The sequence below is a fragment of the Podarcis bocagei genome (genome assembly GCF_964188305.1).
Source record: "Podarcis bocagei genome assembly, chromosome: 3".
NCBI lineage: Eukaryota > Metazoa > Chordata > Lepidosauria > Squamata > Lacertidae > Podarcis > Podarcis bocagei.
The window spans coordinates 55,356,072-55,382,621 of record NC_138127.1 but is presented as its reverse complement, the minus strand read 5'-3'; the positions used below and the strand labels follow the sequence as shown (position 1 = coordinate 55,382,621).

The following is a 26,550-nucleotide window of genomic DNA, read 5'->3' as shown; positions in this document are numbered from 1 at the left end:
GAATAACTGCATACAGCTTAATCATTATCCCTTCTCTGAAAGGAATGAAAAGAATTGCTAATGAACTGCCAAATGCAATTCATTGTGAATCCCAGCCAAAAAGCAAGCAGCAGCTGCATAGTCTTGTCATGCGAAGTATGTGGTGGAGGAAGACTTAGCAGTGCCAAGTAGCATTTTCCAATGAGGGGATGAAAGAACTATTACTTCATAAACCTGTATTTTAAAAATAAATTTGTTCACCACATGAAGTGTTTCTGTACTAACTATAGTTCAAGTCAACAATTTCAAGCACACGATGAGCATTTGAGAACAAATGCACTTGAAACAGTCCATGGAAGATTGTTGCTTTTTTACAATCAAGTGGTTTGTATAATTTTTATGAAAAAATATGAAATTTTGGAAGAATAAGCAAGTGCAGACAGAGAGAGTTCAAGACACATTGCAACTTACTGTTTCATAGAACTGTGCCTGTTGCTCCAGATACAAGCGCATCACACTATTGTAATCATAAATTCGGTTACTGTGGAAGTGATTCATTTCAGCTGTAAAATCAAAACCAGAGCACATATTGAAGTCTGACTCCAAAAAGGAATAAATTTTACTCATTTAGGAATCCAAGCAAAATGCCAGATTTGCACTTTATGGCAGTGGATGGGTAGGAAACCATTTTCTGTTGAAGGCATGGCAGCAGCAGCAGCAACAACAGACAACAACAATTTTATTATTTATACCCCACCCAACTGGTAGAGCCAATGAAAGGCAGATTTGAGACTGAAGTATTTTGTCTTAACTAATCAAGAATAAAGACTGACTATCTCACCCAATGTCACCTCAGATTACACTCCCCAATCATATGCAGGTCAACCCAGAAGCCTGGCTTATGTTGTTTGACACTGCTGTTCTTACATAAGCATACAGAAGACTTCATTTAATACAGTAGACAAATACTGCTACAGTTACAGAAAGCAAGTGAAAGGGATTCCTTTCTGACTACACACACAGAGACGGAGGGGACACCAATTAATTCAGACAGGTGGAGAAAGCCTCTTCGCTCCCTGCACCCCAAACCATATAAACATCACGTATTTGTAATGTGACTAAAATTATTCTTAAAATTCCCTTTCACCAATCCCCTTCTATTCCCATTCCCAATTAACAGGGGAAACCATGTCATTTAAATGCAAAGTACATTTTACCTTGTAGTGCATATGACATGGTGCTTACACGCTTCAGCATGTTTTGTTTATCCTGTGGGGTGATTTTGCTGGTAGCAACTAATTTATCACTTTCCTTCACTTTTTCTATTGCTCCCTGTTAAGACAAAACATCACATAAAGCATCAACAGAAAAACATCTCAAATTAAATTAATTAGTTTCATTTGCCTGTGTTGTATCTGCATTCTATTTCCTAAGACTCCCTCCCCTCCCTCAAAAATTTACAAAGCCTGGAAGGAGGAGTGTTGTATGTTAGGATCAACCACCACATACTTAATCTTCCTCCAAACCAATTCACACAATCATGGGGCATGCTATGGGAACTATAAAACCAAGCTGCAATGCACACTAGTTTTGTGCTGCTATTTATGCATGCAGAACTGCAATCCTCTGCACAGCAAGCAGCGCTGTTGCAAAACTGGCTTGGGAAAGGCAGTGGGCAGTAGTTTCAGGTCATCATCAGATGACTATGAATCTGCCATCAGTAGTTTCAAAATTAAGTTTAGATTTAAGCTACTAAAATACATTAAAGCATTGCCACGAAAGATGCTTAGCCATTTTCATGTATCCTGGAGGGGGCAGTCACAAAGGGTAAACACAGCTACAACACAGCTACAGCACTGTTAACACCTAACTTGTCGTAATCAGCCTGACTTTGAATAAAATGCCTGGGTTTTGTGGGGCAGATAATCAACCAAAATTAGAGGTTGTCTATGTGGATATTTAATATCTTAAGGCTAGATTCAACTAAGGACTTGTGCTAGCTCAAAAGCATTTTCTCAGCTTGCCAACCTCTCAACTGGCTCTTTGGGTGGTCAGGAAAACCCCTAGAACAGCATATGCAGGTGGAGGAGAGGGAGGATTGTTCCATCTGGCAATGTGATATGCTTGCACTGATGGAACAATTTCCATAATGTTATGCTGAATTGCTCCCCAATAGTTTCTTCCACAGAAAAGTGCTCCTGAAAGTCCTCTCAAAATAGAGACTGAAGCTCTCAGCTTCCATCACACTTTATAAACCACAGAGACTATTTGGGGTTTCCTCAAGTGTGAGAACTATACAGTGCACACATACTCTATGCAGGCTTTCTAATCTTGGTCTTCACAGGAAGCTGCCTTGTTATGAGTCGGACCACTGGACCATCTAGCTCAGTAGTGTTGAAACTCAGTGGCAGTGGTTCCCCAGTATTTCAGAAGATAATCTTTCTCAGCCACACCTGGGGACTGAAGCTGAGCCATTTTGCCTGCAAGGCAGATGCTCTGCCACTGAGCTATACCCCTTCTCCAAATACCCTAGGACAGGGGTCTGCAACCTTTAAGACAAAAAGAGCCACTTGGACCCGTTTCCGGAGGAAAAAAAACCTGGGAGCCACAAAACAAGCCAAATGTAAATAACCACACATTCTTCCCCTTCCCCCATTCTCTCTCTTTCCCCTGAGTCTATTTCAGATAGCAAAGAGGGGTATGGTACCTCTCATATCCATTTTTTGCAAAGCACCATGTGCATAGAGGGCATTATACAAATTAATACATAGAAAAATGTCTGTGCCTCCCTGCAGTTCAACTCCCTCTCTTTTTACTAACAGCACATATCCATTCCTTCTGCTGGTGCAACTTTCTCATAATTTCTACATAGCAGCATTTATAAACCAGTGCCAGTGAAACTGGGTGAAAGGAAGGTGAGAGGGAAGAGATATGAATATTTATGTGTGTATATGTATACATACATACACCTACACAATTACAGGTTTGAAGCCAACTTAAAATAAAAAGAGCTGGTAAGCAAAGGAATCTGTGGGGCTTTCCATGGGATCCGGGGACATGTCAGCTAATACTCTTCCCTTTCTTCTTCATTTGCTTGTCTCTGCAGCAAATCTCGAGGGGGAAGGAAGAAGGGCAGGAATTGCATAGGCACGAACGGGGAAATCCCGCATGCAGGATTTTGGTGCCTAACAGCCCCCCCTCCCTCTGCAATTGCTCTCGTGCTCCCCGCCTCTCTCTGAGGCCGAGATGCTGCATCATGGCACCTGCTGGCTACCTCTGGACCCCCTCCTCGTCACTGACGTAATTCACCCCTTCCTCCCTGACAGGGAGGGCGGGCCCATTTTGTGGTTCACCTCAGGTGCTCTCCCTCAACTCGCCGGCCACTCAGAAGCAAGGCACGGAAAAGGATCCCGAAGCACCACCGCCACCCCTCACACACACACACATACACACACACACACACAAACCCCGCCCCGCCATTTCCCTCGAGCGCGCGCACGCTCTCTCCCTCGCCTCAGGTGCCTCGCGCGCGGGGCTGAGGAGAGCGTGGCCTGGGAGAGCGTTCCCCCTGGCCGCCCGTCCTACCCCAGGGGGAAGCTATGAGCCATGAAGCCGCCTGGCAGATCTTCCCTCCGGCGGCAGAAGCAGCAGCAGCCCTTCTCCAGCCGCCGCCACCTCCTCCTCCATCCCAGCAGCCGCCTCCTCTCGAGCTCCGCTGCCGCCGCCGCCTTGCTTTGCCCGGCGCGGCTGCCAAGCTCCATCCCCTCCTTTTTCTGGCGCTTCTGCTTTTCTGCTCAGGGTCCCCGAGGATCCCCGCGGCAAAGGTGTAAAAGAGCCGCATGCGGCTCTGGAGCCGCGGGTTGCCGACCCCTGCCCTAGGACAAGAACCCCCAACCTTTCTTGGTCTGCAGGCACATCTGGAAATCCAAGAACCTGCTGTGGGAAACACAAAATACCCATTTCCCAGTAGAAAAACTGGTGGTGCTCAGGACTGCTCCCCCCCCTGCAAAAAAAGCACCCTGCAGACAAAACACATACACCCAAACCAAAAAAAGCAAACATCAAAAGCCAAACCTTCAAGGTGTAAAGCAATTCCCCAAACAATGCAGAAAAGGGCAGGCAGAACACCCCTTCACCCTAAAAACAAGCAGGAAAAATACTTCCATCCACTTCAGCAACCAATCAAATACAAACACCAACTAAAATACACACATTCCAAAACTTAGCAGGTAGTAGCAAGACCCCTTTTCCTTTCCTGAAGAGACCGAGAGTCTGCCTAACTTACACTATGATAAGCAGCACCCACCTCTTTAAAAGTCATGGTGAAAAAGGCTCCTTACCTTGTGAGCACCTATGATATCTGGGAAGCAACCAAGAAATCCTTTGTATTCATGATTGGTTTCCATTAGAAAATGAAGATCCTGCTTTGGCTGATAAAGAGGGGGGAAATCCAGTTATTGACTCCATAACAATAGGTCATACAAACTCCACATCTAAACTGAAAATCAGAAGACTACCAATGGGGAGGGGACCATGAAATTTTGAGTGCTGAAAAATGGCAGCTCATCTACAAATTGCAAATGGATACATGTAAGAAATTGTTACTTTAAAAAAAGATAGCAAATTCAAATATAAAATCAGTGAACATAAATCACTGTATTTTACCCAATCTTTGTACAAATAGGCTTTAATACAACAGGGGGTATAAGATTTCGGGGGGGGGGTTGCCCATAGCCCTTTAGAAAGAGGCACATATCCTGCAAATGTGTGTTGGTGTGGCTGAATCTAGCCCCTGCCCCCTGCACTTTATAGAGCTAGCAGGTTAGGAGTTGCATGCCCAGCTCCCAGTTACACGCAAAGAGGTTACACACAGAGAGGTTAGGCTGGCCTCAACTAGAGCCAGGGCTTTCTCGGCTGTGGCTCCAATCTGGTGGAACGCTCTGTCACAAGAGACTAAGGCCCTGCAGGACCTGACATCTTTCCGCAGGGCCTGCAAGACAGAGCTGTTCCACCAGGCCTTTGATCAGGGCGCAGCCTGACCCCCTCCTCTGGCAATCTGCACAGAATGTTGCTTAATGGTTGCCATTAATTTCATTTTAATTAATTTTATTATGAATGTTTTTAGAATGTTGGATTATTTTGATTGTTGTTAGCCGCCCTGAGCCCAGCTTCGGCTGGGGAGGGCGGGATATAAATAAAATTTTATTATTATTATTATTATTATTATTATTATTATTATTATTATTATTTACTGATACAGAAGCAGGCTTCTGCATACCATGACTATGGTGGTAGATTTTATTTCATAACATTTATATACTGCTTGATTGTAAGGGGGGGGAACCTCAAAGTGTTTTTTAATCACCAACTCTTGCTAAATTCTTAGCACCTTTATAATCACTCAAAGTATTCTATGCATTCCTAGGGAGACAGCCATCCAATGAGCTTTGCCCACTTGTACAACATGACCTCTTGTTTCTCTTCTCCCCAACCTGCTTCAGAAGAAGGTGGCTCACCATGTAAGCAAACACCTGCTCCATTTGGACTCACCCATGGACTTCCCCCCAAAATGTAGTAGTATGACATACCTGTTCTGCTACAAGACTGGCAATTTCTTCATATGTTTTTCCTGCTTCTGTTATTGCTTCATGGAGGTCAGACTCTCCTAAAAACAAATGCGACACAGAGGTTTTCAAGTACGTCAAAATGAGTCACTGAAACAAACAAAAATGGGACATGTAGAAACATCTACATTTTAAAGTAAGTGTTTGTTGGTACAGTGATTTCTATAGTAGAAGGTTTAATACTTCAATACTTAATATAAAAATCTTACTTAAGACTTACTTCAAATGTGAAGAATAAACCAATCCATGAGGAAAAATAAACTGCCTTTAATTATACCAGTAATTATAAGTTTGAAACTAGAAAACTATCAGGACTAAGATGACAAAATTAAATGATAGCATCTTTATATTTTTCATATCCTTCCCTAGCCACACATGTTCAAATGTTTCTGCTGAACACATCAACACAAGACTGGGGTTTAGTTTGGCACATTAAGTTTTGGGGCAAAACAGCAGGGATTTCATGTAGTCTAATTCACCTATTCTTTGTTTACTGTTGCAAAGAAATGCTGTAAATGTGTTTATGTTTGGAATGAAAACATGTTCTGTGACCTCTGCAACAGAGTTCAAAGCCTGCAGAGCTGATACTGGAGAGAGGAGATAGGTGCTTTAAGATTTCATTATAAAGGGCCTGGATCAGGTAATTTTAGTCTGATTGCTCTGGGTCACAACAATTAACTGGATGTTCCAGACAGTTGGGAGTTAGCTATCAGTTAAGGAAAGGCTGTTGAGGAGTTGGATGAGTAGCAAACAGCTGAGGCAGGTGTGTGGAAAAGGCCTGAGTATCAATACACAATGTGTGGCTAATACATGTCTGGCTAAAAAATCAGAAGGGAGCCAGTGATTGAGTTGGTCTGAGAGGCTGTCCTGTGTAAAAGTCTTACTGGAAGGGAGGTTACAACAGTAAACCACAATATTTTGATCTTTTAAGAAATCACTATCAATATAACTCTCCAAACAGAGATTATATTAATAAATCGTATTTCTAGTATTGATGCCTTTGCTTAAAACAAATATTTAGCCCCAATATCTAATCCTTATAAACTGGAGCATGACAGGGAAGGACTCATAATAATCTTGGTAGCCACTAAGAGAACAGTGTGTGGGACTAGGTCTTTCGCCTGATCCAGCAGGGCTCTTTTCATATGTTCAGCTTACCTGATATTTGAAGGAATTTTAGTCCAGTAAAAACCCAAAATATTTATTCCGAGCTCATCCAATTAATGCAGCCCAAATACTAGAAACAGGTGAAGTTGCTTTGAAAGACAAAACAGAGCTAGAATGAAATACCTTGATAACCACTACTATGGAAAACCACTGCTAAACCCTGTAAAGCTTTTCCTATTTTCTGGTATTCCTTGGGCAATGCTGAAAGGAAAAAAAAAAGGATTTAACATTAAGATATAATCTGGTAAAGCCAGAAAAATGCAATGAGCTTGTTTAAAAGCAGTGCTAGTGTTTAGTGGCTATGCAGGGTTACGTAGATGAGCTTCAATGAGCCCAAGTGAAGTACAGTACGGATCTCATACAACTCCCTTCCCCATCCTCCCATCAGGGGCAGAGCAAAGGGGGGCAGGGCGCCAAGGGTGCCATCTTTGAGGGGGTGACAAGAAGGCACCCCGTGGGGGGCTTGCCCTGCCACCACCTCCCATGCAGCAAAGAGGAGGACTTCTGCTGAGATTACTTTGTTTCAAAGAAGCTTGACTTAGCATTATGCATGTATCAGAGATCCTGATTTACTGGCAATAGTTTGTTAAACCAGTCAGCGCCAGAATTAGCGTGTGTGCATGTACACGGGCGCTTCTCCATCCCACACGCGTGTGCACATGCTATTTCTGGCGCACATCCGGGTTGGAGCACCACCCGTGCGCATGCACACAGGCACCATCAACCCGGAAGTCAGTCCCCGCACCGTGCCGGTAAGAGCAGGGGGCGGCAGGGGTCACCATGGGCCGGTTAGACAAGCCTTGTGGGCCACTACTGGCCCATGGACCTTAGGTTGCCAACCCCTGACCTAAATAAACACCAGTATGGAAGGCAGCCAAAGTTCTTGATAGTCCCTGTATTCTCCACCTCTCTCCTCACATTTACAGTGGTACCTTGGGTTAAGAACTTAGTTTGTTCTGGAGGTCCGTTCTTAACCTGAAACCATTCTTAACCTGAGGTACCACTTTAGCTAATGGGGCCTCCTGCTGCCGCGCGATTTCTGTTCTCATCCTGAAGCAAAGTTCTTAACCCGAGGTACTATTTCTGGGTTAGCAGAGTCTGTGACCTGAAGCGTCTGTAACCTGAGGTAACACTGTATTTCACATCCACTGGCTTGATTACTAGTACTTGCACTACCCCCTTGGTGCCATTAGTTCATTTACTTTGATCCGTGGGTATACAAGTGCTTCAGCTGCTTGGCCCAAGCTTGCAGTGTCCCCTGTGACCTCAAGATCTAATGGGAAACTCATTTCTGAAGTCCAAGGTTCTGCAATGTATTTACTTTTCAAATGGCAGCTTGGTGCAGGTCAGTTAAGTAGTCTGAGTCTTTCACACAGAAAATGCTTTTCTAGAGAACTTGTGCTTTTTAAAAAACATACTACAAATGGCTAATGAATCATGTATGCAAACTGTCACACTACACAACCATACCAGTAATATGAACAATAGTTCATTTCCAAATTCATTCAAAAGGTGGATCTTGGAAAACTGGCATTAATCCAGCTATACCAAGTTGGATGACTCTGTTTATTCTGCTGTGATCTTTTCTGGCAAGCTCGTTTATGCTTTCAAAACTCCAAGATCTAAAACATTTACTAGCTTTGTAAATTCATTTTGTTCGCCAAGTATTCTGTAAATAAAGTTGCCTACAGTAGATAAACACATACTCATTGCAAAATCATGCGAAGGAGAAAAAACCATTCTGTAAGAGCTCTTTAAACCCAGAATACACATACACACACACACACACACACACACCCATTCCAGATATTGAGAACTTATTCAAACATCTTTAAAAAAAAAGAAGCATGGTTAAAAAATAAGAATGCATAAGCTGTGGGGCAACTTCCAAAAGCAACGTCTGTCAGAACCAGAGCTTTCAAGTGTTTATGAGGCAAGCACAGTCACTTTTGTGGATTGCATATTTTACATGGAATTGATTCATTCATTTAATGAACACTGCACTAGTAGTTCTAGTCTTTTGCCAAAGTAAGTCCTGTTGCACATTGTATAAACACATTAAAAAAATAGTCAAGAAATGACAAATTTCATTGTGTTAAATATATTCCAACACTTACGTCCTGTACAGCGTTTCCAGTGTTCATGGCCCACTGTCAACAACTCCTTAACTCCATCATCCATGGCTTTAGTGAACTTCCCAACTGCATCACATTTCTGTTCACTGTATAATGAAGAACTGAATTATACAGGGTTTTTCTCATTTTCTACTGTGAACATTTTTTATCTGGATTTTTTTTCCTTTTTGCATACTGACTAGGAGGCCACATGCCCTCAGTACAGTTTACATCCCTTTTGCAAAGTGAAAACTACATTTTAGTCCTACATTTTAGATTAAAAATAAAAAAATTTCCTTCCAGTAGCACCTTAAAGACCAACTAAGTTAGTTCTTGGTATGAGCTTTCGTGTGCATGCACACTTCTTCAGATACCAGTACGTGTGCATGCACACGAAAGCTCATACCAAGAACTAACTTAATATGCTTTAAATACATGTGCACTTTTTTTAAAAAAAGCAGGCAACAGCAATTTTGAAATAAGACATGAAAACGAAGAATCTAACACCTTACATTTCTAACAAATCCAAGTCAGGTGCTTCTGGTTCCATAGTAGAAAAGACCATAACACCCACAACCTCATCTTTTTCTGCCTTCCTTTTACCGGTTTTCCATTCCTAGGGAAAAGAACAAGTGTGGCAATGTGAGACAACACACTCTTTGCAGTGACATTTGAACAGTCTCAATCACATAGGGACTTTGGCCTGCTCCCATACGCTTCTTGAGCAGGGCAGGGGCCTGCCATAGATCTTCATATTCCTCCTAGTTCTCAATTCAAAACTGGTATGAAAAACAATAATCAAGCATGAAAGAAGCCGTGATCCAGACAGCCACATATGTGACTTAACATCTATTATTCTTCAGCTTCTTTTTCAGAAAGCTCCTTTCTGCAAAAATATATTTTTAATCTTGGGGAAGTTTCACACTGAATTTTTAACGTGGCTATTTGAAAGCTGAGTGTAGCTCATTCACTGGTCACTTCAGCACTGGATTACTGCAATGTGCTCTATGTGAAGCTTCACTTGTGCTTGATCTGAAAGCTACAGTTAGTGCAGAATGCCACAGCACGAGAGGAGTGAGATTCTGCCAGCATAGAACACCCCTGCACAGAGATCTGCACTGGTTGCAGATTTACTGTCGGGCCAAGTTCAAGGTGTTCCTATTAATATATGAAACTTTTAACAGCCTGAGGTCATTTACTAGTGAGATTGCCTAACTTCATACATACCTACTCGACCACTTTGACCTGCAAAACTGGCACTGTTACAGATGCCACATAACTCTTGCTTCACGTTTGTAAGAAATCAATCATTTAGTGTGGCAGTATCCACACTTTGGAATTCCCTGCCTACTGATGTAAGGTAGGCCTCTTTCACTGTACTCTCTTCGTCACCTGCTAAGAATATTTTTGTTTAGGCATGCCTATCCAGATGTGTAGAATGTTGACATGTGTTTTACTCAGGTTTTTAGCTTATTGTTTATTTTAACTTTTTATGTTTTAAAAAGTTGTTTTCAACTTTTTTGGGGGGGGGTAATTTTATTGTTTTATGCTTTTTGTAAACCGCTTTGAGGTTTTATTACAATCAAGAGGTATAAAAATCCTCTGAAATAAATAAAACAAGAACGATCCAAATAACTGCAGCAACAGCTTAAGCCCTGAACATGCACATAAAGGGGCTCTTTGCATTATAACTTGGCCTGGAAAAATATATTGCCCAAACTTGCTCATACATTTTCCAGAAGGGAAGCCATGTTAATTTGTTGTTTTAGTCATACATACATAATATCGCTTAGCACTTTCTATCGACCAGTACTTTAGACTTAAGCAAAGTTAGGTAACAACTTTACCAAATTGCTGCTTGAAAAATATTACTGTTCATAAACAAGGTGTTTCTACAAAAAGCCATATTCCCACCTGCCCTTGAGAAAATGGTTTTCTAGAAATAAGTGTTCCATTTTATCCCCTTTTAAACTATGCACCAAAAGGTACATAGGCGTCATCCCCTTTCTCACAATCAAGCTGCATATAAATTTTATGAAATAAATAAATGTTAAACCAGGGACTACTCGCTACTGCTTTTGGAGATGTATATCTAATGGCACTTGTCAGATTTCTCTCAAAGCAATTAAAAGCAATTGAATGTAATACCTTTTCATCACGGAAACTAAGGAACTGCTGAAAAACTTCACTTTCTGAAACAACTGGATGACGACACATCCTGGTCATCCATGCCTGTAGCCTCTCCATCCTCATTTTGATGAATTCTTCCTCGAAACGCCCTGCAGGCCAATTAGTAACAGATACTGACATTCACACTTAATGCCATCTATCCCCCCCATAAGACAAGCAATTTTTAGCTTGTTTACTTATTTGAAGCCTTTTAGCCTGCCCTTCACTAAAAATCCCAGAGCAGGGTACAATATAATCTAAAACAAACAGCAAACATCCAAGTCACACGAAATTCAACAAGGGAGGAAAATACTTCTAAAATTAGCTCAGTCAAATGGCTAGGGAAATAAATAGGATCTTCAAAAGGTATCTATAACCCAACAGGGTTGGCACCAACTATTTTGGGGGGACTCAGATTTAAGAAAATGGGAGATGTATCCATGTATAAGACGCCCCCTAATTTTTGACATTATATTTAAGGTAAAAAACCTAGTCTTATACACAGAAAAATATGGTATATGGGGGGGGGGGGACATTTCACAACCTAGGTGTGATGATCAAGACTGCCTTCTTATACATGACCACATATTGCATGCTATGTGAGACTGTTAAAAGAGGACATCACCACCAGATCTCAAGGACCCTACACAAAGCTGTATAGAGTTAATTCTTTGGTTTTGCATAAGCTGCAAGTTAGTCAGTTTATAGATTCTATGTAATGTTTCAATTTATTATAACACACACACCTGCCTGTGAAACTTAAGGTGTACTTCAATTTAAAACAGAAGATCCACTTGGCTTAGGAACACTTAATCTCCCTTTGAATAATGGTGGTGAATTGTTAGGTTGCTTGTTTTAGAAAGTGGTAAATATGGAAGGTTAGGGAAAGAAAAGCTATGGTCAATGACAAAAAAATAAAAGAACAGCAGTGGTAATGTAGTCCATTGCAACTTGTGTGCCATTTGCAATCCCAGCAGTTACTGACCCTTGGAAGGGTAAGAGTTCTATTTAAATCATCCACACCCAGCAGCATGCTATAAATTCACTTTAATTTTCTCTTTAAGTCACAGTGAGGCAGTGGAGTCCTTGACAAGATGCTGGAAGCTAGTAACATTGTGCCCATGGGTACAATGGTGCCCTTGAAGTCTTCTCCTAGTGCTCATGAAGCCTGAAGGCTCCCCACCACAGCCTGCCCCCTAGTCATAAGTTGAGGCGTGGCAACTTTTTCCTCCCTTTAAAAGTACATACAGCTAAAGGACAAATTTGGAAGAGCAATACTGTTTCCTACTTTCTCTTTCAGTTTTATGTGCTTTTCAAAGTTCAGATTAAATCTACTGGATCCAACTTTTACCTAGACATCAAGGAAAAATGAAGTGTTTCTGTGCATGCACTCTATTTTAATTGTTTTTATTGCTTTGGGCTGCAAAGTAATAGATAAACGCCACAATAAAATATAAGGCAGTGCCAAGTCTCTCATTTGTTTTGCATATGCTAATTGCCAACATTAACACTGCAAACATACTTTCAAAACAAAACAAAACAAAAAAAACCCCAGTGCATTTACCAAAGAAAATAGCAAGAAGCATACAATTTTTCTATATTACCATTTAACAAGGTTAGAGGAGAATAAACACTGATTGGAAAATAAAGTTTCTTTCAATCTCACAATACTCAACATAATGGAGAAAAAATTCGCTAATTCGCTAAATCTTAATCAGTGATTCCCAATGTGCTCGTCTGCTATGGCTTTCATTCAAGCTCATGTGTGCACTTCAGAAAAAACTACTGGAATTCTAAGCTTGAAACTCTAACTAAGGAAAAAGTAAATCACTTCCTTAGTTTTCCACTTCCTTGGCATGCATCGTAGTACACACATCAATGCTCAATTTCCTTCTCACGCAGTATGCTGCTTGCATTTCCAGCATTACACAGAGCTATAGAGCAGGCTGCACATCAGATTCTTTTTTACTGGCTGACTTTAAGATACCTGTTTAAAAGATCACACTTCAGGGGTACAGAGAGTCAAATGGAAAGAAATGCCAATTAATCAGAACAGAAGTTGTAAGCTTAGTTGCCCCACTGCAAGAAGGCCTACAATTTCCACAGCATAATCCTTGGACATTACATGCTGAATTAGTTTAATCTTATATTTTATAAAAACTGGACCACATTCCAACACTCCTTTGGTTTCAGAAGTGCCCAGTCAAGCACATAATGAATGGAAAGACAAAGCCTCGAATCTATCAAGGCAGTATAAACAAAATATTAACATCTACTTTTTTCAGGAGGTGTAGCATTAGGAGGCAGATTAAAGAAAGACTAGTGCAGGCTTTTAAATGAACAGCAACAGCATACTCTGTTCTCAACCACTTTGTTACTGCTCTTCATTTTTATTCCTCCACTGTTCTTATGAAATTTAAGGGGATAGTCAGTTTTAAGCTGAGAAGTCCTCATTTTCAGAGTGACCCTCTTGCATTAATATCATCTTTCAGAAAAACAACAAAGCTAATCAGAGAGCGACAAAACTTCCTGTTTCAAGAACCATCAATTTGGAGAAGGTTACCTGTCACTTGCTTGTCTGGAAGAGATGGAATTGGAATGGCTGATCCAAACTTAATCAAGAGACGTTCATATAACCAGTCGAAGTGCTTGTATCTGTGGTTGACAGCTCGATTAGTGTTCTGTAAGATAGGCAGACAAAACACTCTTGGTTATGACTTCCAAAATATATTTACTACTATGTCTGTATAAGGGTTATTTAACTGTATGATGTAAATCATAGATAAACGATCAAAAGAATTGGGACATTTTGAGATGTCACCTAAAGAAACTTCTTTGGTACGCACTTACTGTACATGTAAGCTGATATTCAATGTAGCTCTTCAAACCATACATTTTAGAACCTTTTTTTGGATCAGCCACAACACAGTCAAATGTAGAGGTAGGATACACCCACATTGGCCCATAATCTCCAATCTACAGGACAACAAAAGTATTTATTAACTCCAAGCATGCTACACAAATCTAAAATATGCAATTGCATTTAATGCACACTAAACCTACATGTGGAGCCAATGACGCATCCATTCCATAAAGGTAAAGTAAATACTACAATAAGCAATCCAGAGGCTTAGCAGGCATAACACAGAAATGGGCCACACAGAACTTTACACCTGGATGCCAGTTTGAAGCAGGTGCCGAAGCCCCTTTTAGAAACAGCATTTTAGGATCTCTCAATGATAGCATAGCATTTCAACTACTCAGCACAAATAGATGCCTAGGAAGAAAATTGCTCAAAAAGTTATAGTGGTGTTATTGTGCTGTAGGGTGATGAACAAAGACTTGAATCCTGTTCCCTGTGAATCCTGGTCCCTGTATTTTTCGCTCCATAAGACGCACTTTTCCCTCTTAAAATCTAAGGGGAAATGTCTGTGCGTCTTATGGAGCGAATGTGTAGTCCCTGGGGATGGGGGGGGGAGGGACCCGGGTTTCCCTCGCCAGCCCTGACAAGCTCTGGAAACAGCGGGAAGGCTGCGCGTAGCCTTTCCACTGCCCCCGACCTGCTCTTTGGGGCTGGCGGTGAGGGAAGCTCAGCTTTCCCCACCGCCAGCCCCACAAGCTTTGGGAGGCTTCCAGAGGCTTTGGGGTGCCTTCTGCTGAAGCCTGGAGAGGGAGAGGGGTCAGTGCGCACCAACCCCTCTCGCTCTCCAGGCTTCAAAGATAGCCGCCTAAAGCCTCCTGAGCGCAGCGGGAGCTCTTTGGGTTCCTTTCGTTGGAGGGTAGGTGCCCCTTCGGAGGCTTCGGGTTCCTTTCGTTGAAGGGTAGGTGCCCCTTCAGCTAAGGCGCAGCACCCCTTCAGCTAAGCGGGAGGAGAAATGGAAGGGGCTCCGTTTCTCCTGCCGCTGCGCTGAAGGGGCGCTGCGCAGAGAGGGGGCGATTTTTTTTCTTGTTCTCCCCCTCTAAAACAAGGTGCGTCCTATGGTCGGGTGCGTCCTATAGAGCGAAAAATACCGCACATGTTTAATTTCTGGAAGAGTGCCCTTGAGGCTTCACAGTTCCCATGGAAGTATGCAACATACTCAGCATGTTCAAGGCCAGACAGGCTTTTCATTCAAGAAGCACTTTCTTAAGTACATACTGCTTTGGCTAAAAGTGAGTATGTCTATGTTTACACACTAATGCCACATGCAGTTGCCAAAGATAGATATGAATACAACACACACACACAATATTTTAAACTTACAATTATAGGAATTTTCTCTTTGGGTTTTGCTAGCTGCTTTGACAAGAGATACTGCTCCACTCCAGGTTTTGCAAATCCAGGAAATCTGATCAGAGAAAATAAGTGATTGAATCCTTCTTTCATAGGCTCTTTGGCAGATTCAGAACTGCTTGCCATATTTTATAGACATTTGGTGTATCCAAGAAGGTAGATGCGTCTGTTACTAAAACAATGGTGCTGAAAGGATCTAGTTAGTTACAGACTGAGCAACAACTGCATTAGGAGTATATAAATATGCACCTACAATTAAGTCATTGCTGAGTGCCTGAATTCAGCCAATCAGAACAAATGTTCCAGAGGAACTGTTAGTACCAACTGCCACTATAACACCATATAAGAGGCCTCTTGAATTCTCTTCTGTCATTTGATAAACTGACAGTTACATTCTCCCACAGTTCAGAATCCAGAAACATTTCAAGTGCATGAAAAGGCCCAGTCCTTAGCAGGAACTTCATCTCCTCACTTCCCAATCAACCCCCACACTCCTGACTGTTTTACTAACTTTCTTTTTTAAAAGTGACAGACAGACAGACAGACAGACAGACAGACAGACAGACAGAATATTCAGAAGGAGGCTGAAGAGTGGGGGTGGAGGTGCATACAAAAGCCCCACGGGGCAAGGGAGTGCAAAGGATTTATATCTCTCGGTGTAAGCAAGAACTATCCTGTTAAGACAAAGCACTTAACTAAAATCCACTTGCTGCAGAAAATGTGAAAACTAAACAATATAGTCAAATCATTCCAGCTGTTCAAAACCACCTAAGGGACAAAAGAGATGATAAAGCTCAATTGAAGGGCATATTTTATTTGAGGAAATAAGTTTTGTTTGGGACTTATAAATAGGTTTTGTTTTTGTTTTTTACTATTTTCTTTAGCTGAATACTGATTTTGTTACCCTTTCCTACTGAAACAAGTTTATTATTTGTAAACTTTACATGGAAAATGCACTACAACTTGTGAACACAGTCAACTATTCCATTTTAAATTCCTCTTTAAATTTCTATTTCCCCTATCCCCACCCTATTCAGTGCTGCAGTTTTTACTTGTTAAGTGGTAGCTTCATAGCAGCTCCACGGCTATTGCCACGCTGAAGCCCTGCTGGGTCTGAAGGCTCTGCCTCTTTATATCCAAGATAGGGTGCAGCCGTTGATTTTGGGTCATCCCAATCATCATCCCAGTCATCGTCATCAGCAGCCGCTAAAAAAGAGACAATACTAGTTGCATACATAATATCTAAACCACACTTAACGCGAACAACAGTGCATCTAATTAACTGGCATCTTTCAGTTCTACAGTATCCTAATGCAACATTCAAATAGCTGTCAAGACTAAACAGCATTCTGGAGCATTCTGGGGATAAGGGTATATCGTAGGAAGTCCCAATCAACACACCCACACAAACCTCTAATCAAAATGGCATATTATTATTATTATTATTATTATTACACACAACAATAATCTTCTGATTGTCTCTTGAGTAAGTTTACCATGTAGTTTTAGCAGAATTCTGAAATCAAATATCATTATTTACTTTCTGAATTATGTTTATCTGGAGTCCTACCCGACCCCAATAATCAGCAATGGCTACAGAAACACACAGCTGACCTGGACCTTGATAAGCCTGTGGATGACCAAATGCTGCTGCATCCCAGTTGTTTGAAGCGCTGTTTTTCTGCCTATTTTCAGGTTTTGCTGCCCAGCCATCACCACCTGTTGTGTTGTCCCAGCTTGACCAGGGGTCGTTTGCATTGCTGGTAGCCTAAGTTTAAAAATGAAAAAAGGTGGGATATATATGTTTTTTGAAAAATAGCACAGAAAAAGTAAAATTTTAGTCACAAATGTTACCAATAAATTCCCTTTTAAAGTAAAATAGCGAAAATTGTTGGAAGGCAAAAGCATGTATTCCATTATTTTCCACACAGGTGCATATATAGGGTGCTATTTACTCAAAACAGACCCACTGCAATTAATATGACTAAGTTAGTAAGCCCATCATTTTCAATGGGTCTACTCCTGAGTAAACAGTAGTTGCACTCCCTTATTTAAATCTACAAATAAAAGTCAAAAAGCAATTCTAAATAGTTAAAATATAAAAGGCACATTTTTATGCTTTTAAATAACACTATGGCATAAAAAACAGCAGCTCATTAGACGCCAACAGTCTGATCCTAGTTGGAAGCAAGTGTTATTCTTTCCAATGGAGTTTAAAATCAGCAAAAACAGAACCTGTTAGTAGGCTAACAGTGGTTCTACTCAGACTTTGAACACAAACACATGTTTAAGTAACAAAAGAAGCCATTATAGCCACAAATATGTCCACTTTTATATACAAGCCCAAACATCATTTTATAATAACCATAATCATCTAAGATACACTGTTTCATTGCCCTGGTTGTCAATTTGATTTGAGGGGCAACTCAAAAGTTTTGGTAATTATCTTTAACGCCCTAAGCAGCTCAAGTCCAGGATACCAAAGAGACTGCCGACTCCCATACCAACCAGCCTACTCTCTGGAGATGCCCTTTTCTGTTTTTCACAGGTTCTTTTTCAAAGTCTTATTTTGCTTACAGATGTAGCAAAGTTTTGAAAATGATTTAGCCACTGCCTTAGGGGTTGAGAAGAAAGCCTGTCATTAGTTCTGTGTATCTTCACAAGAACACCAGCAGCTCACCAGTGACTAAATTTAGACATTTCTGTAAATTCTACTTTATGCAGGTAGCGTGTCACATCTTCCAGCAGTGTTATTAAAATTCAGACTTGCAGATGAGATTTTTTTTTTAAAAAAAAAGTGAGAAAGAGATCAAGTTGTATGGGTATACTTTTAGTATACTTTTAAAGGGTATACCCTTTTAGTAACTTTTTAAGAATTACCTTTCTTGTAGAAGGAGTTGAAGGTGGAGATTGAGTAAAAAATTCCAAAATAGAAGTATGAGTGGCAGATGGCTGAGAATCCACCTTAAAAATAAGAAGCACTCAGTAAAGAGGGAAAGGCAGAAGTATGAAAGCCTGATGTAGTTTTCAGCTCTGCAGCATAGAAAGATTCTTGCAGGCAAGGTGAACTGCTGAAATGCAGGCATGCCACACAACTGCCACACAATAATCAGAAGCAGCATGCATGTAAATAAAAACTCTTCTCTAAAGATTGCAGGATTTTTCTCTCATAGCCTATTAAAACTACACTATTGTGTTCAGATCCTAGATGTTACACCAAGCACAAAAGCAAACAAAACAAAAAAAACTTAAGTAAAACCATGCAACCATGAGACATAACTTCCAAAAGCCAAGCAATGTCTCCCACGTCATGAATAATCATACAACAAATACTTCCTGATCTGCTTACAAATGAACTTCATCTACAGGGCCTTCATACCAAGTATCACAATGCCATTCATGAACACCCGGTCTTAAAAGCATTTGTTGCCACTGTATTGGCATCAATGAAGTCATTCAGTGTTCTTATTCCTCAAATGGAAGCATTTATATATTGTTGTGTTTTTATGGCATTTATCACATCAGAAGCATTAAGAGAACCTGAAAATGTGAAACCAACATGTGTGGTTAACACAGTGTTTCCCAACCTTTTTTGGGCAAAGGCATACTTGTTTGATGAAAAAAATCTCGAGGCACACCACCATTACAGCCCCGTGACGTCAGCGCGCAGCGCCACGCCGGGAGGGACGCACGAAAGTGTAAGTTTCAATTTTTTTCCCTCCCCCTTGCCGGGGAACCTCCAAGCTTTGGGGGTGGGGGGGAGGAGGCAGCAAAGCGAGGCAGGAAGGAGAGCGCGGCTTGGCTGGGTGAGCTTTGGCAGGGGCAGGGAATGAGAGCCGCGAGGCGGGTGCTGCGGACGGAGGCGCTGCCCGCCGAGCTCGCAGGCAGCCAGGCAGGCAGACGGCGAGAGCCCCGCGCTGGGCGGCCTCTCCTCACCGCCGCCGCCCCGCCTCTCGTCGCCCGACTCGCCCGCCTCCCTCCAGGCAACATCTCGCGGCACACCAGGCAACATCTCGCGGCACACTAGTGTGCCGCGGAACAGTGGTTGGGAAACACTGGGTTAACATATGAAGGGAGCCTTTGTTCACACGCATTTATAACAATCAAAACACATACTATTTTCTTGAAAGTGCTACTGAAAAAATATAAATGATGCAGGAATTACTGAGCCCAAGTCCTAGGCTTAGCTCACAATGCTAAGTAATTTGCTGAGTAACTTGGCTAGATTATGTCTTGCCTCATTAATTTTAACAGGTTTTCCTGAAACAAAAGTATTTTCTAAGACTTTGGAATTGACATAACTACAATTATATAGCCACTGTGTATTGTTCAACCATGTTTAATTTAGAAATGATAGTGTATCCCAGCCAGATGGACAGGGCACAAATAAAAAAATTGTTGTTGTACTTGTTGCTCTCCTTCATGTCCAAAGCCAATCTCCTCTAAAGTAGTATCGTCGGAAGGAAGGGAATAATTTACATTCTGGGAGGAATTCAGCATCTCTCCTGAATGTCCCATCAGTACAAGCATTTCTGCTTGCAAGACAAACAATTTCCCCTCATGAGCCGTTCTGGGGATTTCCTGATCCTCCAGAGTGGATTGAGGGGAGCATAAATCCAAGTGCTGGCTTCTGCTAGCACAAAGCTAGCATACGAGTACTAAAAACAATTTAAACATGATGTATGAAGCCATCAACCAATACTAAAGTCAATTACAGTGGTACCTTGGGTTATTTACTTAATTCGTTCTGGAGGTCCGTTCTTAACCTGAAACTGTTCTTAACCAGAAGCACCACTTTAGCTAATGGGGTCTCCTGCCGCCGCCGGAGCACAGTTTCTGTTCTCATCCTGAAGCAAAGTTCTTAACCCAAGGTACTATTTCTGGGTTAGCAGAGTCTGTAACCTGAAGCGTTTGTAACCCGCTGTACCACTAAGTACCACTGTACTTAGACCTTAGGGCAAATGTAATGCTTAATCATGCTTATTACCAAGTAGCATAGGAGCCAACTCCTAGGGGCCAAGGTCCCTTGCCCCCCTAAAATATTTAAGGGGGCTGTCCCCCCCCAGTTGACGGCACTGCCATTCAAATGGTGTGTGTGCCAAATTTCATGATCAATTAGATGGGGCAAAACAAACCAGTAACACCCAAGCCTCCCCAGACACATTTAGATGGCTATAGAAGGTTAACACTGGTCTTTCAGGGACTCCACTTTCTACATCCCATTACAGAGAGAACTGTCCATTTATTACCCTTTGCTTCTGTCTCCTAAACTAATCACTGATCCATAGGAGGAACTTTCATCTTACTCCGTGACTGCTAACCTTATTCAGGACTCTTTGGTGAGGTTGAAAGCTTTTTGAAAGTCCAAATACAGAATATCAGCTTTATCTATATGCCTGTAGATACTTTCCAAGAACTCCAATACATAGTGACACAGGACTTACCCTTGCAGAAGCCATGCTGCTTATTGCTTCAGCAAGTCTTGTTCTTTGATATATGTAGCAGTTTTCCCAGAACAGACATTAAGCTAACTAATCTGTAATTTCCAGAATCCTCCCCTGGATCCCTTTTATACAAAATGATATCACATTGACTGCTTTGTAGTCACCAGATATGTAGGTTGATCTTGGGAACAAGTTACAGGTACATACTTTTGCTAGGAGATCAGCTATTTCCCATATGAGTTCTTTAAGGCTTCTCAGATGGATGCCACACGGACACAGTGATTTGTAAGTTTTTATTTTGTCAACAAGGCCTAGGACTTTGTCTCCTGCCTATTTGCCTCAGTTCCTCTGTCTCCCTTCCTGAGCTCTATATATGTTGCTCTGAAGATTGATGAAATTAACCCATTCCTCATTTTCCTCTTCTAGCACACCTTTGACATCCTTATCATCCATAGATCCAACCACCTCTCTAGCTGGTCTCCTGCTCCAAATGTATTTAACATTTTTTTATTATTGTTGGTATTTAGATTTTTAGCATTCTTGTTTAGCACACTAATTATTATGTAGTATCCCTTATTGTCTGCTTGTATTTCTTGTGCCAATATTTATGTTATGTTTTGTTCCCCACATTTGGACAAGACTTCTATTTTCTTACTTCTGCAGTGGTTTTAGTTTTAAAAATTTTTATTTTTTACAAATCAGAGATGAAACAAAAAACAGGAAAGATTTCTTTGAAATTCAAATAATTATATGGAAGAAAAGAAAACAACTTAAAGCCTAAATGGGGAAAATGTTAAGACATGCCAATTATGAACACAACATAAGCAAAACACCATCATAAAAGGGCCATAGTTCCTACTTCTATAATCAAAGAAAATCACTACCACTTTGTTCACTATTTGCATTTAACTCCACATCAATTAGCAGTGGAAATGAAGTATTTTAGATGTGTTGCAAATGAAATCTGACTTTTCACATTTAACAGACATGCTCCAATTTAAGAAATTTTGGAGAAAAATATTTTACATTATCAGTCCGATGATTAAATAAGATCTGCCTTGTGATCAGTTGAATATTTTGCTCGGGAGTCTGAAATAAGCATTTTTGAACTGGTACAGGACACACTGAATTAGATTCTGTGACATTCCTGCTGCAGGAAGTGAAAGGTATGGTTAAAGGAGAAACTTGCATTTGATCACAGTTCATTTCATGAATGGAAGAAGCTGTCTGTGAAAACTGCATGCAGGATTCAACTTATTAAGTGTAGCAAAAGTATTACTGGCAGTGGTATACCTCTTCCTTTAAAAGATAAAGTTGCAAAGTCAATGGAATGTGTTCACGTGAGAGAAGGTAAACAATGAGCAGAGATTTAAGAGCATAATGGCTGCCCTATACTGACTGGCTTATAGACTTCATCTGAAGCTGCACCTTGTCAGCAACCTTCTGGATCTCCTGAGATGGCTTACTTGCTTTGGCCAGCTCCCACTTCTCTCAAGGAAGAAGTTTCATAGACTAACTCAGTGTTTCCCAACCGGTGTTCCGCGGCACACAAGTGTGCCGTGAGACGTTGGCTGGTGTGCCGTGGGAGGGAGGCGGGCGAGTCGGGCGGTGAGAGGCGGCGGCGGCGAGGATCCGCGTCGAGCCGGGGGCGGCTCCGCGGTGGTGGTGCCGAGGTTTCTCTCTCCATTCTCCCCTCACACACACACAGGATCAGCTGACAGGACCCAGCCAATGGGGCGGCGGCGGGGCAGCGCGTGCAAAAGGGAGGAGCGCGAGACAGCGGACGAGGAGGAGGCCGGCATGTCCGGGCAGCAGCAGCAACAACAGCAGCAGCAACTCCCGGCGACGGCTCCTCAAGCCCCGGGCAACCCTACTCCCTCACCGGCCTCGGCCGCCCTCCTGCTCCACCCGCCGCCGCCTCCCCCGCCGCCGCCGGCCACCTCGGCCCCGCCGCCGCCCCCTCCTCCGCCCGCTATCGCCGCCACCACCACAACAGCCGCCGCCGCCTCAGCTGCCGCCGTCCCTCAGTCCCTCGCTTTGCTGCCTCCTCCCCCCCCACCCCCAAAGCTTGGAGGTTCCCCGGCAAGGGGGAGGGGAAAAAATTGAAAACTTTCACTTTCGTGCGTCCCTCCCGGCGTGACGCTGCGCGCTGACGTCACGGGGCTGTAATGGTGGTGTGCCGCGAGATTTTTTTCATCAAACAAATGTGCCTTTGCCCAAAAAAGGTTGGGAAACACTGGACTAACTCATTCTGGTTCACTGCTTAGATTCCATTGTCAGCCTGGGTTTGGGGTTCCCAACACTTCTGAGAATGCAGTACAATTTGAGCCTCAAAAGGAAAACTAGATGAGTTGGTTGCTTTTTCGTGTATCAGGATTTTTTGTGAGCAGCCACAGTAAAAGATTTGCTTGTTTTCTTGCTTCAAAATTATATTACAACAAGAACAAAAATACAATGTTTGGAATCCAAAAAGCTATGTAATTTTAATTTTAAGCTAGGTTCAATAACTTTAATGTGCCTACAGAAGCTAATTTATGTGCCTTGAATAGCAATCATACATGCCATATCCTTTTTGAAACTGAGGGTAGTTTGTGATAGGGTATGAGAATCTACAGTTTAGAGAAAGAGCCAGTAACTTCACCAGGCATACATTAAAAAGCTCTTCAGATCCTAGCAGTGTCCAAAAGTACTCCTTGCCTTTGTGTCTAATGTACCTCCTCTTCACCATCTCTGTAAAATTCTTTGGTTTACAATTTATTTTGCTATTTGTCTCCCAGTCAACCTAACTTCCTTTCTAGCAGGGAGTAGTGAAGCAACCTTGTGGCTGGGTCCAAAGTCCAAATTCAGCCCTCTACCTATACGACTACACTGGCTGTTATTTACATTTCATCTGCCATTCTGCTAGGTCAACTTGTTTAAAATTTTAATTTTATAAAGGCTATCAAGTGATTGATTGCTTTGTATTACTATACTGAAGTATTACTCGCTATAGTTTTCAGCAGTGCTTTTTTCTGGGTGTACGCATACCCCTAAACATTTTGTGAATCTAAGTTTGGCCTCATTGAGAGGCAGTATCTCAATACGAGTAGGAAAATGAGAATACCCCTAAACATTTTTTTTAGGGAAAAAGCACCGGTTTTCAGTCTTCACCGTTTTAAATAGCTAAGCAAACAGGCTTATCAATTTACACTGCAAAGCTGTGCAAACAAGTTTGCTTTTCTGAACAACAGCAGCGTTCATATTTGTTAAAAATCCTTGCACTGAAATTAAAAAGCTTCTTTTAGAATTTTAGTACATTTTAATTTTTCAGTTATTAATGAATGAACTACCCTGCCACCAACTCAAAAGTTTGTTTTCGTGTTACAAGACCTTTGACCACCACTACCTGCCTCTGACCTATGGACTACTACAAAGATTTAGGCATGTTGAAAGATATGCCTATCCAGATCCAAGTCTCTATTACAATACAGTTATGGGGGTTGTCACAGTTGTCATGAGGCCTGGTTGAACTGCTCTAGTATCAGAGCTGCAAAGGAGTCTACTGCTATAGGCTGAGCTTTCTGAGCCTCATGGTCTCTGGTTCCCACTAACTGAGCTGCTCAGGCCCTAACGAGGGGCAAGATGGACAAGCACAGCAAAAGCTGAGGGAAACAGAAGTTGGGAGACTCAAAAAGCAGCAAGGTAGAGACTTAAGAACTCACAGTTGGGATGAGCAAGAATGAAGGGTCCAGAGGAACCAGAGTATGCAGGCAGACATATTAGGGGCTTTGGGATGCAGAAACAGCTAAAACATATTGTGCCACAGACTTGAGCAGTTCGTTCAAAATCTAACAAAGAACGGGGGAAGAAGCCATTAGCGAAGAGGAAAACTGAAATAGGTGAGAAATGAGAGATTTATGTCCAAGAGCTGGAGAGGCAAGGAATTGCATATGTATTTGAAATAACCAACCAAAACTTTATCTTGGCTGATATGAGATACTGAAACATTTCAAAGCACTTTTATGCATTTGAGCTTACATGGTCATAGTATATTCAGGTGTGGCGCACCAGACCTCTCCATCTGGCACTTGAATGTGTATATAAACTAGTAAATGTACATTCATAGCTCCACCTACTTTGGCCGTTTGCCCTGCCCACACCGGCATTTAGCCCTTCGAAGGTTGCCCAGAAGTAAATTTAGGCCCTGAACTGAAAAAGGTTCCCCTAACATGTGCATGTAAACCAAATGAGCTAGCCCCACCTTAATTGACGCCTGCTCCCTTGATGTCCACATATTCAGCAATGACATCTAGGAAGAGGGGCCTATATGTCAGCAGCCATTTATACATATTGCTCTTTCCAGATATTTAAAAATTTGGAATGGGCCTGCTGTGGTAGTTGGTGGCATGGCTAGCCAGTGGAGCTCCATTTCAGCCTCACACATACAAGGGATGTATAGGCTCTAATGGGAGAAGGGGACTCATGTTTAGGAGAACCAAATGGGTAACATGGAATATACAAAGTTTCAGGCAGCGGCAGCGACAATGGATCTAGCGACAAATGGAGCTACTTGGCCAAGATATGCAGGCTGAATGAAAAGAGGTTAGGTACCTGGAGGCAGGGAAGAAACAGGAAGAGAGCAAACTCAGCAATCGGCTGATACATTACAATAGAAAGGAAGAACAAGTGGAGGCGACAGAGAACTGAGCAACAGAAAGGCCAATAAGGAAATGGATTTCAGAAATAACTCACACAGGAACTAACAGGTCAAGAAACTGTATTTTGTTTCCTCTTTCCTGCCAACATGGACAGTCAAGGATGCTGGCTGGTTGATGTGATATAGACACATAGGATCCAAGCAGGGATAAGAGAGAACCTGGGATCAATCTTCATACAGGGGTGCTTAAGATCTGGTGCAAAATGTTCAACTGCTAACAGCTGACAAAGAGCTATCAAATTCAACGCATATTTATGTGAACAGTCGGATGACTCTGTGATTATAGACAGTTGTTAAGACTAGTTCTGATAAAATGTATACCGCACATATCAGGAAAGGTAAAGACAAGTCCAAGAGGATACCAGCATGGTAACGAGCAGAGTAAAGGAAGCTATACAGATTCATAGAACTGTAGTGTTAGAAAGTACCATGAAGATCATCTAGTCCAACCTCCTGCAATGCCAGAATCTTTCACCCAACATGGGGCTCAAACTCACAACCCTGAGATTAAGAGTCTCATTCTTTACTGACTAAGCTATCCCTCATGGAGAAGAAGGAAGTCTTATTTTAAAGAAGGAAAAACAAGAACAAAGGAACAAAAGCTGTGGCAAAATTAATACAAGTGAACAATAAATAATTGCCCACCACAAAGAGAGATGAGACACATTAATGGAGAATAGGTTTATCAACCACCATGATAACTAAATGGAATCTCTATGCCCAGAGAATGCCAGTACCTGGAGTGCAAATAAAAAAAAAGGAGACCCTTTGGCTGTTTATGGCTTCCTAAAAGAAATCTGGTTGGTCACAGAAAAGCGATTCTAGATTAGACAGAGCTTTGGTCTGACCCAGAAGAGATCCAATGTAATGTTAGCAGAACTTTTCCATTCATTTCCCTTACAACTATGTCAATAAATGAGGAGTTAATTTTCAAAGGATTAAAGAACACCTGAGGTTGTCTTTTCCATGCAGATTAGAGTAACTCACAACAAGGGACTTCAACAAGCTTCTTTGGTTCAATACAGTCTGTCATGCTTCTGGTGCTCAAGAAAACATGCTCTAAAAAGCTTTAAAGAAACAAGAC

The 26,550-nt window shown here is 41.8% G+C and overlaps 1 protein-coding gene across 3 annotated transcripts in view; it reads right to left on the bottom strand.

Annotated features, from left to right (window-relative positions):
- SNX9 (sorting nexin 9) overlaps positions 1-26,550 on the bottom strand; it is a 46,334-nt gene that overhangs the window by 4,254 nt on the left and 15,530 nt on the right. For 2 of the 3 annotated variants that reach the window (XM_081187437.1, XM_081187436.1), the window contains exons 5-18: positions 18,207-18,290; positions 16,941-17,094; positions 16,379-16,532; positions 15,297-15,381; positions 13,904-14,029; positions 13,617-13,734; positions 11,033-11,163; positions 9,397-9,500; positions 8,888-8,991; positions 6,894-6,971; positions 5,568-5,644; positions 4,320-4,409; positions 1,197-1,311; positions 451-542 (exon numbers count right to left, since the gene is read on the bottom strand). In XM_081187437.1, coding sequence (XP_081043563.1) covers positions 451-542; positions 1,197-1,311; positions 4,320-4,409; positions 5,568-5,644; positions 6,894-6,971; positions 8,888-8,991; positions 9,397-9,500; positions 11,033-11,163; positions 13,617-13,734; positions 13,904-14,029; positions 15,297-15,381; positions 16,379-16,532; positions 16,941-17,094; positions 18,207-18,290 — 1,512 coding nt within the window. The remainder of the gene's footprint in view (positions 1-450; positions 543-1,196; positions 1,312-4,319; positions 4,410-5,567; positions 5,645-6,893; positions 6,972-8,887; positions 8,992-9,396; positions 9,501-11,032; positions 11,164-13,616; positions 13,735-13,903; positions 14,030-15,296; positions 15,382-16,378; positions 16,533-16,940; positions 17,095-18,206; positions 18,291-26,550) is intronic. The other variant, XM_081187438.1, reaches the window with a different exon arrangement.